Raw genomic sequence first — 19887 nt, 5'->3', positions numbered from 1 at the left:
ATATTGATAATTATAATTATTGCTACACAAGGTACTAATGATATTCTTCTAATGCCAATACATTATTTTAACAATGCTATCCAGTACATCCACTCCCTCCTTACCCTCAATGATATATTGATTTTATATGATTTGTTGACAGTTGACAACTAATTGTAGTTGTTTGTTTACCACATAATGTAACTTTTTTTAATTTTAAAAATGTTGCTCAGTGTGGATTTACTAAGTTAGGTATATTTAATATTATCTCTTTTTTCACCTCTTTGGGGAAACCACAATTACAAAATTGTCAAAATTATCTTAATACTAATAACACTGTAGTATCATCTTTTCGACCCCCCCACAAAATAGGAACTGTTGATTGCTGGTTTCTGTGTTAAACATGATGGCGAACAGGTTGAGACCACCCTGTAAATCATCTTTCCCGTATGATATTTGTTGTGTGAATAAATGGTCTCTGCCATTTAAATGTGAACTTTGACTAACCCTGTAGTTTTATTTCTAAAGTCAGTGTTAACACTAGTTTAAGCTATTAATTTTACGAAACACAAAAACGTTCAATTAAAAATTCTGTTTAAACTCCTTTTCTGGTTTTAATATTTTATTTTATGTTATTTTTGCGTCCAAAAGGTTTTGGCACAGCATAATATAGTTTTGTCTTGCTTGCAGAGCGGCTCGAGGGAAGGGATGCAACTCTTGTCACGTTTCCTTCCCTTGCGCGAACTTTGTGCAGCTCACAAGCGACACGTTACTTGTGTCACTTAAGTAATAAACTCTGGTATAACTGCTTACATCCACCTCACACCACAAAGTACGTCTTCTATTATTAATTTTATATATATATGTAAACACAATTTATTAATTATACGAGTAATCTAGTTTACTGACGTATCGGTTGAACTCGACACTCAGCCTCAACATTTGACTTGGGCAAGGAGCTACTGTAGAGAAGCAATTACTTGGGGGTTAAAATACTGATGATCACAGATCAATGACTTACGATTTCAACGTGTCCTTGAGTCTGACGATATGCTGTACATCCCTTCAGTAATTGCAATGTGTGCTGGTGCCTTCGGACTAGCAAGGCTTCCATATTGTGACCTACAGCATGTCTGGCGCACTCTCCTCTGACACGTTGATGCGCACTCGAGTGTGTCGTCACCAGTGTAAGCACGACACCCAGGATGGGCCTTGGACTTCAGGCAAAGGTAGTCGCTCAGGGCAAGATCAAAACTTAGGAGGATATAATTGATAAAATAGATGTCAACACGACCTTCTAAACCCCGAAGAAACCACTGCGAGGTCAGCACTCTGTGGGTGTGTGTTCTTAGACAATGTACATTTGACTTTGTAATCAGTTGCGTGCATGGTTGTGGGAGGTAGAGTCCCCTCAAAGAAGATACCGAGAAGATAAGAATATGATCGTCGTTCATCGCAGGATGACATAAAACATCGCACTTACAAAAACACAAATGGCGAGGTATTGTTGCTGCCCTATGCTCCTCGAGGAGTAATATAACAAGGAATAAACAACAAACACAAAAAACACAAACGTAATTTGAGCTTTTTTCCCCCTAAATATTCCTTCCCAGAGTACTATACTTAAAGTTAAGTCAGCCAGCTTAAGCTTAAGTTCATGTTTAAGCTCGTTTATGCACATCAGCCCAGGAGATACATGTCCAGATTATATAACATTTTAAATATTTCTATGACGTGTGTGCGTAAAATGAATAGTGCTAGCAAAAATGCAAAGCATAACAGTCCTTCCAAAGAGTACCCACTTATGCAGCACTTGCCATCACCTTCCTCGTTATTCAATCTTTCTCTGCATGTGACATGTGTTTACAGGTCTGACACCTGTTTAGAAAGCTGCATGGCTGCTTTTTCTTGATGTAGCCCCTAATCCCCCGTCATTCGACAGAAAGATAAAGAGAAACAACTGTGCGTCACCAACATATTGCATTTCGTGTCACCAGAGAACAGTGTGCTCTTTGGATCTTCTTGGCTCGCGGCCACCACTTTCCACGCATTATAATATAGCTACTGGAACATGGAACGAGGTCGATCACTGGCCGACATTCACTAAGAGATGTTGCATCTGCCAAATATGTCACTGCTGATCCCGAGAGACCAGAGTGGAGGATTACTATTACTCCTCAGAGACGTGTAAGAAATATTTGCATTCTGACTCACATGTCATTTGCTCAAGCCTAAAGCTTGACAAGTCATCCATTTATCAAACTACACTCATGCGCTCAACTAGGCACTATCGTGTTTCCAAGTTAAACGTGGTATCGGGAGAAATCGATACACACTTATATCGAGTTGCCTCATGTGCTATTCCACGATTACAACTTGAAGTAACACGGGCAAAATCGCCTCTGACCTGTGTACCTGTGCTCCACAAAAGACACTACGTCTTTCAACCAAAAACCAACTCAAAAGGAAATTAACAATGAATAACATTTCGTTAGTTTTATTTGCATTAGTCTGGCAGTCTCAATTGTATATTTGTCAGTAATCATTCAACCCCCTATATTATAGTAATGTTCCTTCGGAAGTGTTTTCGTCAGGGTTACGAAACAGACGGTTTATATATTAAGCCTCGTTTTTTCTAGGAGGCTGGTTCCAACAAGGCGCTATGGTCCATGTATGTTGGCCGCAGACACTTTTATCTTGTTGGGTCGAAGTTTATGCTGAAGTTTGAGTGACAACGGCGGCAACGGCTAGTCTGGACAGAGGGACCGACGGACGTGGTCGTAGAGCCTGCTAGCAAAATGAGAGGTGACGTACAGATTCAGTTAGTGGACGATGAGATACAGGAACAGAATGTAAAGCAATGAAGGTATGAAGGATAGCGTAAACAGTTCGAGCCATACTTGACGGTTAACTTGACAGACATTATTACAAGGGAACTAAGAATAATAATTCAGGGATAGTACTTTGTGAACAGAATTGTTTTCAGAGAGCGTGTGAATGTAGCCTTGTAGTCCGAGTGGCGAATGTGATGTGGAAGAGAGTTCCACTGCTTAGCAGCACAGAGGGAGGACGTCCATTGTCCGTTGTCCGTATGTGACTGTCTTTATGGGAAGGAGGATAGAATGTATACGAGTCTGATATTTCGGGCAGAAGTGAGGACAGACAAGATTTCAGGAAAGTAGTTGTGGGGGGGGGGGAGGCCTTCAACGAATCCATAGCATAGAGCTAGTAATCTATTGTAGCTTTAACTGGTAGCCAATGAAGAAGTAGTGTGACATGTTCACATTTGCGAGTTTGGAAAGCGAGACGAGTAGCTAAGTTCTGGACTTTCTGAATCTTATCAATGAGGTTACTGTGGACAGTCAGCAAGAAGAGAGTTGCAGTAGTCTAGTTTAGACAGAACAAATGAACAGATGAGAATTTTGGTGGTTTGGATGGACAGGGTATGATGAATATATGGAGCTATCATTTACTACTTCTGTAACGACAGAGAGTACGATGTCGAGACAGTCTACCAGTAGTGGGATGGGAACTGGATCCAGTGGACAAGTTGTGGGCTTTGACTGGAGTATGATAGGCCTAAGCTCACTTTCCGAGATTGGCTGAAAGGAAGAAAAAGAACTCTGGCTTTACCAGATCGTCGACGTGCATGGTTAGCAAGAGCTGAAATAACGAAATATGCATGGTAGTCAAGGAATAGATACTTCCAACGAATTTTTAAAAGCTTTGATCCTAATCCCTTTGACGTGTGAATTGTTTCCTAACTGTCCTCTGGGATATTAATAAAGTAGTTTTGACTGTTACGCTAAGCGCAAGTCTCACATGCGCGAAAAGTTCAAGGGAGGTAGCTCTTTGTTGTGCTTTGTCTTTTGACTTTTTTTTTTTGTAATCTAATTTTTATAATAAGAAATTTACGAAAGATTATGTTTTTCTAGAAAAAATATATTCCTAGATATTTCACTTTGAAAAAAGTATGTGTTTTCTGCTTTTCGATTTGTGCCTGTGTGTTTTACTAGGTTTAAGCGACACTGTGACGTCGCACGCGGCTGAACTCTCGTCCACGTGACCCCACACGGCCTCACCACGGTGTACGCCATCTTCGTAAGGTAGAGGACATTCGGTCAAATCGGCTTAGCATTTCACTGTAAAGTAAGATCAGTAAACGCATTTGAAAATACTTGATCGCCAGAAGTAGCTAGGTCTTTTCATATTTGAATCACTGTTACAGGGCACCATGTCGGCTTCACTTCTAGCGGCGTGGAAGAAAAATATCTTCTCCAGCCCGTTTCAAGCCAGATGCGAGGGCGAAGAGGAAAGTCAAGAGCCGGTAGAAACTTTGAGTGTTAACGAAGAAAGATCCATTGCTGCTGCTGATTCATCAGGTAACTACAAATGTTTACAAATAATTTTTTTATATAAAATGAAATAAACGGGTTGTGTTCGACAAGTTGACATGTCTTGACATAGCTTGCGAGTTTGAGGGTTAAAGCGGTCATTTGCCATGAGTGCTATAAATGATGTCCAGTTCTAGAGAAGTGCTGTAGTGATAGAAAATTATGCCGTAATAAGTGTAAGAACAATTTAGTGAGTGAGGGGAAAACATCCATACCACAATCATCTGATCATTAAGTTAGCAATCTGGCTCTCATTTTTCTTTTTCACGTTGTTTCTGCACAGCAATGACTCCCGTCAATAAAACATTCACTGAACATTTGTACTTGTTCATACCGTCATCGTTTAGGTAAAATATAATTGTTGTATTCAGGGCTTCTGCTAAGGCTAAATTCTTTGGGGTCCCAGGGCCCCCTTCTTCAGATTTTAAAGGGGTCCCTGTTCTTCGTCCAACTTTGGAGGGGACCCCATTGACGAAAATGGGTGGTTTTCACGTGACGTCATCAGTTTTTGCGAGCTGCTTCAGCGGCCATTTTTCTTTCCCTACAGAAGCAGTGGTTACGGAAGCTTGCTGGCAACTGATCGGTTATCATGGTCGTCTGCGGTATAAAAGGATGCGGAAACAAGCCCTGCAGTAAACGAAATGTTCCTCTAGAATCTAGATGTATCTTTTCATAAGATACCCAAAATTATTTTGAACCAAGGCGACGAAACAAGAAAACTTACAGAAGAACGACGTCGTCTGCTTTACCGAGAGGATATTACAACAGAAGAGAAGTGGAACAAAATAGTTATCTGTTCGAAACACTTTGTTGGCGGTAAGAAACCAAATTGCTAAAGTATTTAACATTGTTCTGCATGTTGTACACATTGCGATAAATATTCTCTTCATTGTAGGTTGGTGACAGTTCACGTGATTTGAGTGAACATCAAAACAAGACTTTCATTATGCATGACCACAACTAATAAACTATAGCTATAGAGAGAGAGGATAAAAAATGTTATTTCTACTTCATTATTTTTCTTTTTAGACGTGTATTTGGTTTATTTTGTTTCAGTGCTGATTATTATTATTTTTTGGTAGTTAATATCACAAAGATGTAATTTATGGGTTGTTTTATTCTTGTGTCTAGGAAAGCCAGCATATGTGAATTTCCGGAACAGCCCTTTGTGGCTTCCCACTCTACACTTGGGACATGAGCGATCAAGTACTTGCTCAGAAGCTGAGACTTCGAAAAACAGGTATTTGAGGCTTGTGTCTCGCAAAAGAAGTAATGCATCTGTCCTACTCTACATACTGCAAGCAAGAAGCGAAAATCAATCAGCAGTGAGACAAGCAGGAAGAAAATTATGTGAAAGTGATTTTGGTTGCTCAAGTGCTTGCGAAGAAAGTTTACATGGTGACATAGAAGATTCATGTTCAAATGATCAGAACACTCAAACAGATTTTGGTTGCTCAAGTGCTTGCGAAGAAAGTTTACATGGTGGCATAGAAGATTCATGTTCAAATGATCAGAACACTCAAACAGATTTGACTGGACTAAATGTAGATGCAATCATGCAAGACTCTGAGACCAGACTTCTTGATTCAGTTAAAAACAGACAACATTGTTCTATTTATGAAAGACAGGTGTATGTTGAAGATGAAGCTAAAGTTCCATTCTACACGGGACTTCCTTCATTGGCAGTAATGGACCTTATTTTCAGAACGGTAGAGCCATACATGTCTAATCAAACACAGTCACTGTCCAAAGAGCAAGAGTTTCTGCTGTGTTTAATTAAGATCAGACTGAACTACCAATTCCAGGATATAGGGTATCAGCTGAAAGTATCCGTGTCAACTGTGCAAAGGAGTTTTCATAGAACTCTTGATGTACTTATAGCACGGTTGTCTTTTTTGTTGCACTGGCCTTCAAGAGAAGCTCTGAAACTGTCTATGCCTATGTGCTTTAGAGAAAACTTTAAAGATAAAGTTGCTGTTATTGTTGACTGTTTTGAACTTGAAGCACAGAAACCCTTGGGCCAAACCAATCAGATCCAAGTTTATTCCAACTATAAAAAATATCATTCTGCCAAATATCTGATTGGGATCGCACCACAAGGTTCAATCAGCTACATTTCAGATGCATTTGGTGGCAGGGCTTCAGACGAACACATCATTGAAAATACTTCTTTGTTGTCCAACTTGTTACCAGGAGATGTAATTATGGCCGACAGAGGTTTCAACATTGAAGATGAAGTTCTTTTTTATCAAGCTAAATTAATAATTCCAGATTTTACCCATGGGAAAAAGCAACTTCACCCACTACAAGTTGAAATTTCGAGAAAAATAGCCTCTGTACGAATTCATGTTGAGAGAGTTATAGGCTTTGTTCGCAGAAAGTTTGGAATTTTGCAGTCTAAAGTGCCTATTGACCTGATGGCAACAAAGCCTGGTGATGATAATCCAGTCATAGACTAAATAGTTCGGCTTTGTTGCTGCATTGTAAATTTACATAAATCCATAGTGCCTATTGAGTAGCTATAGTGCAATTTTTTAGTTTGAAATCAGCATTTATTTTCAGACTGCATGCTTGCAATCTGTATATGTTTACATTACCATAGAAGTTATTCTCAGATATAAAATGCACAATTACCTTACTGTAGTTCTTTTTCTTTCGCACTTTATTTATAATAGCATGACGATATCCAACTGATCAGATAAGTTTCTTGGTAAATTGATGTGAAACTGTGAACAATATAGAATTTGTTCTTTGCTGGAGATGTCATGCTTTGTATGATGTTGATCAAAATATTTGCTGTTGACAGAATATTGTTAATAATTTTTGCTTATTAACAGGCTACTCAAACATGTATAATTGAATCAAATGTTATTGTCATTTGAATGCAAATGCCGTTTGCTTCCTCAGAAGCTAATTCAGAGCAATATTGATGCCAGAGCTTCTTTGTTTTTTTTAGATTACCTAACCAATAGTTCTTCTTTGTAATCCATATCAGTGATGTTATTTAGATTGGGATTTTGATATGTTCCTTCTTACCCTGTAATGATTTTTTTTAAGCTATGTTCTGTCAGCAGACACAAAAATTTTCTGAAAAGAATTAATAAATATGCATTTGAATGTGCAAAAGTTCTTGTTTGATGTTAAAGAAGAAAGAAAGAAAAGGTGTGACTGGAGATTGGGGTAGCAAGCAGTGAGTGAGAGGAGGTGAAACTGGACACTTAATGAAGGGGAGGAGGATTGTGTTTCTTATTGAAGGGAGAAGCAACTGCCGGGACAGTGTGTTTTAATAGGGAGAAGAGAAAAGGATTCGGAGAGAGGTGGACGCTTGTTTAAGAGTAGAGAGCCATTTGCTAGACAGTGTGTCTCACTAGTGTGTAAGAGATCGAGTACATTTTAGTTTGGAGGTTGTGTTAGTCGAAGTGTGATTGCCAAGACAGTGAGTTTTAATAGTAGATTCCGTGGATTTTTGTGATTGTGCTAGAAGAGCCATTGCCACGACAGTGAGTTTGAATAGTAATAGATACAGGAATTTGTGTGATTGTGTTAGAGGAGACATTGCCAAGACAGTGAGTTTTAATAGTAGATTCCGTGGATTTTTGTGATTGTGCTAGAAGAGCCATTGCCAAGACAGTGTGCTTCATAATGTGTAGAAGATTCAGTGGAGATATGTGATTGTGTTAGAAGAACCATTGCCAAGAGAGTGAGTTTGAATAGTAATAGATACAGGATTTTGTGTGATTGTGTTAGAGGAGACATTGCCAAGACAGTGAGTTTTAATAGTGTGCAAGGAGTTCGGTGGACTTGGTAAATGTGTTTGACGAAAGGAAGAGCCATTGTTATAGTGACTGTGTTTTCATAGAGTTTTTTATTTTATTTTTTTTTTTTTTTTTATTAATAAACATAGGCAGACTCGTATAGGCAAAATCGTTTTGTTTATTTGAGTGAAAGAGCACGCAATTGTCCGACTCCGCTGGTGTGCTCGAGAGACGCTAGCGGTGTCGTGACACAAGCCGATATAGAGCCGCTGAAGAAACGCGAAGCGTTAGGGAAGGAAGATGGCGGACAGCGCCTCGTTGCTAACGTGTGTATCACGTGAGTGAAAACGACCCATTGAAGGGGTCCTCCGAACTTTTAATGCGTACAGTATGCAATTTTTTGCATAAGCAGAAGCCCTGCTGTATTCTTTAGCTGTTCATCCTGGGAAACACAACATTTAAAGACTTAAACCTAAATCCTAAATATTCTCAATAACCCTAATGTTTTCTAGTAAAACTAGTAAAGATCTGAGAGCAAAGTGTCTGCTAGAAAAGCCATTCCAAAGGAAAAAAATAACTGCATTTCTTATATATGTAAGCTTCATTTGTGTTAATACAATGAATTATATTAATATAATCTAACAATTTTTGAGCATTTCATATGCCATTCACCCTCTAAACGACTTTTTCTTAAAAATTGGGGAATACACCCATCTTATTGAACATAAAACAGTTAATCTGGTCAGTATACATTGAATTCAGTTACGTTAATGTCACTGAATGAGGGGCGGGCATATTACATGCATTGGGCGAGATTGTGACTTTTTATTAAAGTAGACCCTAAAACTTGTCATGCCTGCATTTGTAGCCACTGAGAAAACTGCTGGATCATGTGGTTTCATTAGTGCATATGGACTAATGTAGCCAACATTCCTCAATTTCCTGCTGATGCTAGGAACATTTCTGCCACAGATTTATTTTGCATTAGTTTGAGTATTAAGCTTACTTGCTGATTTAGTGCTTTTGATGTGGTGTGACTGCATCTGGTTCTCAACCTAGTCCACATACGTTTTAGACGGGGAAGAAAGCTCGACACGTCCCAAAGTCCACGATGAGGGCAAGTAGAGAAATGTGAATAATGTTTGGGTTACATTTGTGTTACATCTGTTGCTGTTCTTTGGTTTTTAACTCATTCTACACTGCAAATTTTGCCTTTTGCTGCCACTGCTGACAGGAGACTTTTCTAGTTTAGTGTGAACTTGGATAAACAAATATCTGGCTAGTGACAAACATGATTCTTTTTGGGGTTTTTTTCCTAAACTGTCCTAAAACTTGTTTTATTTGTATGCTTTTTTAAAGCTTTACATAAAATGGCTTTTGTGGCTTAAGTTGACAATTAGAAGTGTCTGGACAAAACTGTCACCAGACCAAAACCATTTTTGTAACAATGCACAATGATTAAATGTTGTATAACAGTGATGCCCAACCTTTTTCGGCCTGCGGGCCATATCCATTTCGGACAGCCGTGTCGCGGGCCACTTCGCCGCAAAAATACAAAAAGGAAGAAAAAAATAGAGCAGATACCATTTTTTATTAGAAACAAGTTGTACTTACCATTAATTATGTAGTAATTAGTGGAATATTTGAAGTTGTTTTCCCGAAACCAACTTCTGAATGTCCGGTTGCATCGTAGAGACACCAAGTCGGAGCACTGAATCGAAATGTTCGTCTATTGAAAAAAAGATTGAGAGACGCCCCTACGTGGGGATAAATACTTCTTCTTCCTTTTTTTCGTTTTTAAGGTCTTCTTTTATTACTAACATGCCTATTTCCTACACTGTGGGCAGAAGTTTCGCGGGCCGGATGGCACCGCGTCGCAGGCCGTAGGTTGTGCATCCCTGTTGTATAAGATTGAAAGGTGTCAAGAGTTACTTATGATAGATTGTTCTCATTTTCTTGAGTAATTCTCAAAGATAAAAGTCCCAAAATAATCCACGTGGTCAAAGGGAAACAATGAGAGATCAGTTGTTGAGATGGGCTAAGTTCTTTCCATACTGTGACCTATATGAAAAAAGTAAACCCATTTCAGCATCAAAAGTAACTAGACACTAGTTGATTTACCAGGCTTGAATTGGTTCTTAGGCCAGGTGCACAACACATTAAAACTTAAAATCATTGGTAGAAGCAAAGAAAGATTTTCAGTTCTAAATTTAAAACAGCTATTCTAAACTAAGACAGCTGTGAAAGCGATGACAACAGTTTTAAGAGCAGTTTCAGAGGCTCAAGGTGTTGGCAGGCTAAATTGTTTCAGCAATACTATCAGTGTCATGTAGCATTCTGTCTATACCATGTAGCAGCCAACATACTGTGTTTGTCTTAACAGTCGTGCATGTGGGTATCATTTGGATCCAAATGTGGTCCAAGGCATCTTGACTGCATGGAAAAATTCATGGCTTTCTTTATGCACTTTAAACATTCAAAGACATTTATTCAAATCTGAAGTAATTTTTGTTGCAAAAATGTAAAATGTCAATGTTGGAAGCAGACTTTTGAGGCAATGTTTATGTTTGAATCATTATAATTTCTTTGTTATTTGTATTCTTTTCTTCATTTGTTTTGATGGGTGTCATATATTAATAAGTATGCTGTTGGGTATTTTAGAGCAGTGGTTCTCAAGGAATTTGGGACCGTGGACCACAAAGGCCTAAAATTACACTGTATCATAATTTAAATTGCTTCATTTGTTTTATTTCAATTCAAAAATAATTTACTTTTGTGACAGTATTATAGCAATAAGTTAATAAAATTACATACTTTGCAAGGTACAAAAAATTTAAGGGAAAACGGATGACACGGTTAAGTGACACTATGATTGTACTTAAAGGCGAGCGTTTTATACGAATGAGCTGTTGGGCATCAATAAATTTGAAAAACGTGTAAAATCAATGCTAGGCTAATTAGCGTATCTGGTGATTTAAACATTACTTTGCTGACATATGATGACTGTCAGCCTCATATGAACCGACTTATGCGTCCGGCCCACACGTGGTACACAGATCACTTTTAGAACTGCTTTTTAGAGAGCTGGTAAATTACTTTTTGGAAATCCATTTCAAAGTTGTAGACCAGAAATATCATGCGGAACAAAAAATGAATGGTACTTATTGTTTGTGAGAAGTGCCACAGCAAATGGGCTATTACAGAACAAAGCTGAAGAGTGAGGAAAGGAGAACTAAACAGTCGAATGTTAGTGTAACATCACAAGAGAAGCCTGGTTTCCAGGTCAAAAAATTGCTTTGTTTGTCCATGCAGACTTCAAAAATCTATATATTATTTACAAAGTTCAATATTTTGTTTGTCGTAGTAGAGTGAACCGTTTGTTGGTGTATGAAACTAAGCTGTTGGCATCTCAATCGTATATTTGGTTTATGAGTGTTCATTCTTTAAGGGCACCTTATAGGAAAATGACCACCTGGCTAAGTGATGGAAACATGTTGCTCTTGATGTGACAGATTACAGCTGTGAGTTTGGCTCTGGCACTTACTATGCTTACTGCGCTTTTGGTGGTCTTCTGAGCTGTGGCTTGACACACACTGCCGTGGTGCCCCTTGACTTGGTCAAATGCCGTATACAGGTTGGTGCACATATACAAGGATTTTTATCTTTTCTTTTTTCACGTCTGCCATTTTCTTAGTTCACTTGTCTATTCACCCCCCCAAAAAAAAAATCTTTGGTCACTTAAGATAGTACAGTGTTCCGAATGTTAACATTTTTTCTTTCATGTTTATTTAAAAGCTAGAAGTCTTGTGGAGTTCAGTCCTAGTTTTTTTTTCACATATATGTTGTATTTACAAGTTTAACTTTACGAAATATATAATATATAGAGGTTTAAATAGGCTGCATTCTTATGTGACAGGTTAACCCTGGCAAGTATGGAAACATTGTTAAAGGATTCCAAGTCACCCTTGCCGAAGAAGGTGTGCGAGCTCTTGGGAAAGGATGGGCACCAACGTTTTTTGGCTACTCCATGCAGGGAGTGGGAAAGTTTGGCTTTTATGAGGTTTTCAAAATCCTCTATGGCAACATGCTTGGAGAGGTTAGTATGTGTTTGTATATATATATTTTTTAAATCATAAGGCCAAGTAAGGGATGTGCTAAAGTATAAAGTTGAACCAGCATGACCACATGCCATAAAGTCTCAAGGTTGGTTCCCATGCCATGTTTAGCTTCTTCCCTTCTGTTTCTCTCCCTTTGGTTTTTTTTTTTCAACAGATAAAAATTCATTCTGTATAACTTTAGGTACCAACTAGAATTGTACTAGTTTTTTTCCATGAACAATTTTTACGAGCATGATTATAAAAGATTTTGCAACTAACAGGATAGTAAAATGGTTTGAAAAATGTTGAAATGCTTTCAAGCAATGCACAGATGTTATTCTTGAACAACCAATAAATATTAAATAATGCAACAAGACTTTGACCATATTTCAGAAACTTAAGAATTTTCCCAATTAAAAAAAAAATCTTTATAAAAGTCAGCTCTTTTCTTTAAAAAAAAATGTGAAACAAAATCTAATAATTCCTTAGTCTGTCCTGAGCTCTTAACTATTTACAGGCAAATGTGGAAAACTCTGGACGCTTTTGTGTTCTCTAAGATTTAATCCAACGTATAATTTATTTTATAAATAATTTTTGGTACTGCAATATTTTGAGAACAATTATGATTGCATGTTAAGATTGCAAAATATTTAAGACACAATCTGTCATCATTACAGGAAAATGCATACCTGTGGAGAACTTCACTGTATCTAGCAGCCAGTGCATCAGCAGAGTTCTTTGCTGATATTGCCCTCTGCCCCATGGAAGCTGTGAAAGTTCGAATTCAGACACAACCTGGATGGTCAACTACACTGCGTGAAGGAGTTCCTCGCATCTTAAAGGAGGAAGGAGTTTCTGGGTATGCTCAATCAAAAATAAATCCAACTTCATGTTATGTTAAGCACCACACGATCTTGGAATTTTTTAATTTATTTCTATGAGTGGCTGTGTTTGTGTGATAGGGTGGTTGATTTGCTGGAAAGGCCAGGAAGTTAGAAGCATTTACTTGAATGCATGGACCTTGTCCAATATTCTCTAAACCCAGCAAAAAATTCTCTGCTGCCTAAGTTGGATCATTTCATTCAAGAAGTTATTTTACATTGTAGAACCAACTATCAAGTTCCTTTTATGCAGGTTTTACAAAGGCCTTGTACCCCTCTGGGGTCGTCAGATTCCCTACACGATGATGAAGTTTGCTTGCTTTGAGCGGACAGTTGAAATCCTCTACAAACATGTTGTACCTAAACCACGCTCTGAGTGCTCAAAACCAGAACAGTTAGTGGTCACCTTTGCTGCTGGCTACATTGGTGGGTATTAAAATTTTTTTTGTGACCATTTTCTTTTGGTTTTATTTTATATATCAACTTTGCTACTTTTACTTTGGAACATGTTTTTGAATGTTAAGTATTTTTTGTATGAAGTATTGTAATGAGACTCACTACTTTTGTTTCAATTACAGCTGGAGTATTTTGTGCTATTGTGTCTCATCCTGCTGACACAATTGTGTCCAAGCTGAATCAAGACAAGGGTTCCACCTTTGTTCAGATTGCAAAGAGGCTGGGCTTTGTGGGTAAGTGAAGAGCACTCATATCATTTGCTAATAACTTGCAGTCAGTGACAAAACTTAAACATGCATTATTTCTTTTTTTCATTGCTATTTATAAAGGCTGGTTATTTATAAAGTTGCTATCGATCCAATGACTACAGCTGCTGTTTACCTGGCAACTGGACACTGATTATTCAGACAGTGAAAAAAGTTGGGCTAGGAAAAATGTCTTAGCCACAGCAAATTTGCATTTGTCTCCTGTTTTTTTGAACTTGTAACCTTTTCTGTACTGTTATGACTTGATGTGCAGGCTTTAAGCCATTTGAGACACACTCCCTTAGATCCACCTCTGGGGCTAGAGGGCATCAGCCAGCTCTGGCGGTGCTCTTTAGGCCGGCAGCCTTGTGCCTGCTCTATCGGGGGTGCTTGAGTCATAAGTGTGTGACAGCAATACACCTGAGCCTGTGACTTTTTGAATGTGACTGGTGCTTGGTCTTCTGCGAGTCATTCTGCCATATTCAAGTTGCAGGCTCGGACAATTTATCTTGTTAATAAAATATCTTTATGATATAGATGGGTGAGATTTTTACTGTGACAAGATGATTTTGGTTAAGTTGGATGGTTTGCTGAATCTGATCTTTAATGGTAGACTGGAAGGGAAATGGTAAGTTAAGCTGAAATAATAGATTTGGATATTCTGAATATGTCCAGTCAAAGTTTCAAAACGATAACATTATTTGCAATCACATCTAAAGCACATTTTAAGGCATTTCAAGTAGGCCATGTTTGTCAGGTGCCATTGCTTAACCAATGCACATGAGAGCTTTCAGTCTCCTGAATTTAGGTCATCAGAACCCTGCAGTCCTGGATTTAGAATTTATAATTTATGCAGTGACATTTTAAACAGATTTTAGTGTTTGAGCAACTGGATGATGGTGACCAGATAATGTTATGAACAGCAATAATATTTCAGTGATGCTAATGCATTTTTTGATGTATCAAACATAAAAGAAATTACTGGGCCAGTGGTTTCTCCAAAAAATAAAAATGCAGATCATTGCATGCAAAAGAACCAATGATCCACACACCGGTAGGACACATCTTACAAGTCTGTTAATATCTCTCCTGGAAACTGTACTTTTCCATGGAATGGGCTTCTCAGATTGCAAGATATAAGGTCACAATTGCCAGTTGACAAAACTGCTAACAGAATCACATGACACTTGTCGAGTGGGTCCACAGCTGAACATTACTGCAGCATCCTGCAATACTTTTCTTGCTAATGGCTTCTCTAAGCCACACACTAAAGGTACATTTCTTTTTCAAAAAGAGTACACAAACATGGCAGCCACCATAAATCAGTCCAAAGCTATTTTAGATGCAATTGTAAGTAACATTTCAGCCTGAAATGTTTATTGATTTAGAACATTGGCGTCATTTAATTCGGAGTCACTGTTTTTCTTTTCCCTTTAAGAATCAGTGGAGGATTTATTCAAATAAGTCGTATGTGCTAACAGTTTTCCAAAGGGCAGAAATTCCATGTATTATCTATTATGTTTCAGCCATGTGGAAGGGTCTCTTCCCCAGAATCATCATGATTGGCACGCTTACAGCTCTCCAGTGGTTCATCTACGACTCTGTCAAGGTTGTATTCCGTTTACCGCGCCCACCACCCCCAGAGATGCCAGCTTCACTCAAGGCTAAGTTAGGTGTACAGTAGCAAAGAAGCTTTTAGTGCTTGGAATAAAATGACAGTTTTCATAAGTCTTATCAGGAAAATGAAGAAAATGCATACAAAGTTCTTTGCAAGTAGTTGTATTCCAGGACCTGTGGCCACAGTTTGCGTGTGTGTGTGTGTCTGAATTATTACTTTGTTTTAAACATAGCTGGAGACACATCAAGACCTTAATCATAGAGCATTAAAGACATTTGGGTTGAATGGCATGGAAATCTTGACTGGGTCCAGATGTGTGAAAACCGAGCAATTGTCTTATGTTGACCGTTGTCTACAATGTCAGTTATGGACTTTAAAAGATAGTGATAAAACAGTCTGCTCATCCATGAGCCTAAGAGCTCTGTGGTCATTTTGTAGAGGTTTTATTTCCTGTAGGCTATTTATTCCAAGCGATAATGTACATTTTGGAAGTTGTTTTGCTGGTTCAGCAACGTTTTACATGCAACTGTTTACACTGGCTGCATGTGTGGTGCAGGTTATGCTGTGCTTGTACAAATTTGTAAGATTGATTGAATAAAAATAAATTAGGAAAGTTTTCACAGTTGGTTGGGTGTTGTTATTTTTTTAAGTTGTATATTTGACCTTACTTCAGGTTGGGTTTTTTTTGTTTTTTTTTAGTGGGGGAAGGGGGTTTAGCTGCATTCTCATGTTGACATTGAAATCTTGCAAAAATTGTATTTCTTTATCAGGTATCCAGATGCTGCAGGCTGCTAACCTATATTTCTGACCTGTACAGCCCTAACAGTGACACTTTTTTTCCAGTTACTATTAACCTTTGAAAGACACGGAATAAATATTACATGGCAGTGTGTATTTGGTTCTTGAAACGTTACAGGCGCCGTGAAGAACGCATTGTGGCGATAGGTGTGAATTTGAATTTATTGAACGGCTTTCAACTCGCTAACAAATACAAATATACAGATCGAGGTGTGTGGATTAATATCGGACAAGCTATATCGGTCCTCTTTCGAGTCTGATCTACAGAAAAAAGCCAGCAGTTTGCTGATGAATTTCTTTAAATTGAGATGTTATACTCACCTCACCTCCATTATAAATGGTTAAGACACGATTTCTTGACCACTTAGTCACAAAGCAAGCAGCGCTTGGCTTACTGTAAAGCTAGCACCATGCCACTGGCCGTCCTTCGGGGCTTGACATCGCATGTGAACATGTTATGATGGTAGCAGACATACACCGTCAAGCCGCTGACATGGGTTCCTGCATAGGATAAGACCTTTTTTACATTACCTTTCACGTGTCTCCGAACAGCCTCTTCTGGACAGATTAATTATGTTACCATGGTGTTGGCCCCTTCGGTCGGCAAAAAACCGCAGCTCGCAAATTAATTCCTCATAAAGTCGGATCTTCCATCTAGTCTGGAGTTCGCAGGATCCCGCCTCGAAGTAAGGCCCACCTCACTCCATACAGTTCTTAATGTCACTGAGCGAAGCGACTTTAAAACCCATACTGTTTGAATATTAACGAATATAAATCTGTTGATAGGTGGTTATACTTAACGACAGTAATAATCTCTTGTAGCTTTCTATAGCTAATGGGTTAATCTTCAAAAATCATAATATTGTCAAGCATCTATTGACCTATCTATAGAAGGGTGCTTCCATCGTCAGTTAAGCGGTTATAGTATGTTATCAACATTGTGGCGACATCACCCGGCTTACACACCACCCAGTCTCCATTCCCGTGCACAGCAAATTCACAACCTTGAGCGAATAAAAGAACTTCCTTTGCGCCAAAAATAGCAATAACCCCATAAACACCATTCTACAACGGCATTTACGATAGAATTATTATTGCACACTTCGTACTTGCCAGTAAGAATACATAAGTTCAGAGTGACGGAAAGGGTTGGAGTGGGATTATAAGGATATAAACTGAACTAAAGCAAAAGACTCTGTGACCGTCACGTTTATAACAGTGAATATCTAACAGGAATTTTTATTATTAACACGCGACTTAAGAAGTTGGCTGTTTTAATCTATTCACCATAGGATTATTCATGAGATTTATATTGATTACAGAAAACGAACTATTAAAGAGTGCTTTGGGAGCGATTGTCAGACTCTACTGTTTGCTAATTCCTGTAGCCTGTACAGTGTAGACTGTCTACGACTCCGCCGTGACTACCAGCGACACGCAATGAAGAAGACATGCAGCAATAACTGCAATAATATACCACGTACACATACACACATGCATACGCATACACTTACATAGACATACATCACCATAATAACACCGTCTGTTGTCCTACCCCAGGGGTGGCCAGTGGCTGGTTCGCGGGCCACATAAGACCCCAGAAATCTTTTGCTGTGGTCTGTCAAAGACCGAAACTACGGCTTGACCCCGTACAGCGGGGTCACGTGACTCTTGATAATCTGGTATCCGCTAAAAAAATGATCTGAAAAAAACCAAAAATATAAATGGCCCCTAGCCCTGCCACATATCGTGCCACACACAGCAGTCACGGCAGTCACAACAGTCACACCACTGCGGTCTGTTATCCAGTTTCCTCGCTGCAGGGTAACAGGACCTACAGCAGCCCTACAGACAGGAAGTACCCGGATGTGAGAAAGAGCTCTGGCTGTAAAAAGAGTCGGGTAATCTTATGAAAAGTTTACAAATGTCAACTGTTCCCATTGTCAAGCTTTCATTCTGTGTTTCAGTGACGTCACTAGTGCGGATGCTGACGTGGAGACGTATGGTCACCCGTCCCATCCGCTTCTTTGTTTTCTCTCCGTTATCTTCTTCCTCTCCTCGTCAAGCGGTCCGGTGGTGCAACGGTTAGCGCCTGTCATCATACAGTGAAGGTTGGCTGCCCAGAGTTCATTTCTCGTCTCGGGCACGCTGTTCTTTCTCTGCACGTGGCATCTGTTTACAGGGCTGGCTGCCTTGCCGTAATATAGCCTCAGTTGCTGGCGCGGCGTAAAACACCACTCCTCGTCACCGGTCTCCGGGCGCATATCTAAAAACGATCGCCACCCCAAGTTTCGAACACACCTACGTTTAAACATCAGGCATCACATGTAACCACTAGACTACAGAGGCGACGCTCACAAAGCTTTGCAATCTAACGTACTTGTAGAAACATCGTGTCGCTTTGGTTGGATGGGCCCTCATTATTTACCTTGACCTGTCATCAGTTTAAGCCTTGACTATTTTGCCTGTCACAATTCACTTTGTGCCACCCTTCACAGTATTTTAAAAGTTGTACAATTAGCCCCCAGAACAAGTTTCTAGCTACTGTCAAAGATCGGAGGTTGGCTTAGAAGGGAAATCCGTGATAGGCAAAGTCGCTGACATGAATAGCAAGCTTCCGAAGGCTTCCGAAGTTCCGAAGGCTTCCGAAAGCTGCTTCATCCTTTAGGAATAAAAATACGCTCTCCGGCACCCTACACCCTGGATCCACCCCGGCTGCTGCCCCCCCCCGACCCCCCCCGACACACCAATCGCATCCCACCTGTAACCATGACAACGACCCCACGGCGGATGGCTAAACCTGCCCGAGCGAACCGCCAGCAGCGACACCTGCCGTCCCCGCCATCACGCAGGGGCGCCACTAGACGGCGAGTTCGACTGTCCCCGGGAGTGTGCCCAGTGCTACTTGCTGAGCCCTAGAACCAAAGTCTGGCTGAACTTGCACTTTGCCCTAGTTCTACGTCGACAACTCCGGCCGAGCAGCGGGCCACACTGCGTGACATTCCCGTCACGCCTCCGCTTTCTTGATGCGAGTAATCAATTGGCTCGCCACCTTCATGCAAGCTGCCTCAACTCTGTCTTTATTAAATTATCTAATAGCATGTCTGATTGGCTGGCTGGCTGGGCTCGCTGGCAGATGATGTCAGGTCTAGCGCGCAATGATTTGACACCAAAAACCACACCCAACCCCACTCCAGCTACGTCAGGTCGCGTGACATGCCGTTAAATCACAAACAGGGGTATTTTTAGAAGTAGGATTAGACTCCCAGATATTGCAGACGTCAGAAGGTCAAGATGACTGAATTATTAGCAGCAACGATCTTCATTTTACATTTTAAAGAACATCATCGCCGGAGGAATTACTGACACCCTGATCGTCCCCGCACAGTTTACGGGTGGTTTCTTCTTCCAATGCAGGTGTGAACAATTGAGCCCCCTCAGCGGAGCTTACTGTCTGAAGGAAGCATGTTCTCGCAGCTGGTGCAGCTTGAAGTATCTCATCGAATGTGTCGCTCTACACGACCTCACCTCGTCACAACTTCCGTGGCTGAGCAGCCTCGAGGTGCTGCACATCAAAGGCCTGTCCAACCTCATTGGACAGGTGCACCCGGACTTTCGCGGCGCCGTTGGGCAAGCGCGCGAGCTGCAGTGATCGAGTAGTAAC

General features: G+C 39.9%; 1 protein-coding gene and 1 non-coding gene across 4 annotated transcripts; both read left to right on the top strand.

Annotated features, from left to right (window-relative positions):
- The first annotated feature begins 3978 nt into the window (after positions 1-3978).
- Positions 3979-16045, top strand: LOC112571783 (phosphate carrier protein, mitochondrial-like). Of its 3 annotated transcripts, none has more exons than XM_025251063.1 (9): positions 3979-4085; positions 4208-4361; positions 9204-9245; positions 11641-11762; positions 12045-12224; positions 12903-13084; positions 13360-13532; positions 13685-13795; positions 15334-16045. In XM_025251063.1, the coding sequence occupies exons 2-9, from the start codon at positions 4214-4216 to the stop codon at positions 15489-15491; spliced, it is 1116 nt and encodes a 371-aa protein (XP_025106848.1). In that variant the 5' UTR covers positions 3979-4085; positions 4208-4213; the 3' UTR covers positions 15492-16045. The 3 variants fall into 3 exon arrangements, with proteins under 3 accessions (XP_025106848.1, XP_025106850.1, XP_025106849.1); XM_025251064.1 differs by lacking the exon at positions 3979-4085 and adding an exon at positions 4105-4128; XM_025251065.1 differs by lacking the exon at positions 9204-9245.
- Positions 14098-14311, top strand: LOC112573026. The gene has a single exon (XR_003101135.1). It is a non-coding gene; the product is annotated as a small nucleolar RNA SNORA53 (small nucleolar RNA).
- Positions 16046-19887: the final 3842 nt, after the last annotated feature.

The sequence above is a fragment of the Pomacea canaliculata genome, linkage group LG9, assembly GCF_003073045.1.
Source record: "Pomacea canaliculata isolate SZHN2017 linkage group LG9, ASM307304v1, whole genome shotgun sequence".
Taxonomy (NCBI): domain Eukaryota; kingdom Metazoa; phylum Mollusca; class Gastropoda; order Architaenioglossa; family Ampullariidae; genus Pomacea; species Pomacea canaliculata.
This window is presented reverse-complemented; position numbering and strand designations above follow the sequence as displayed.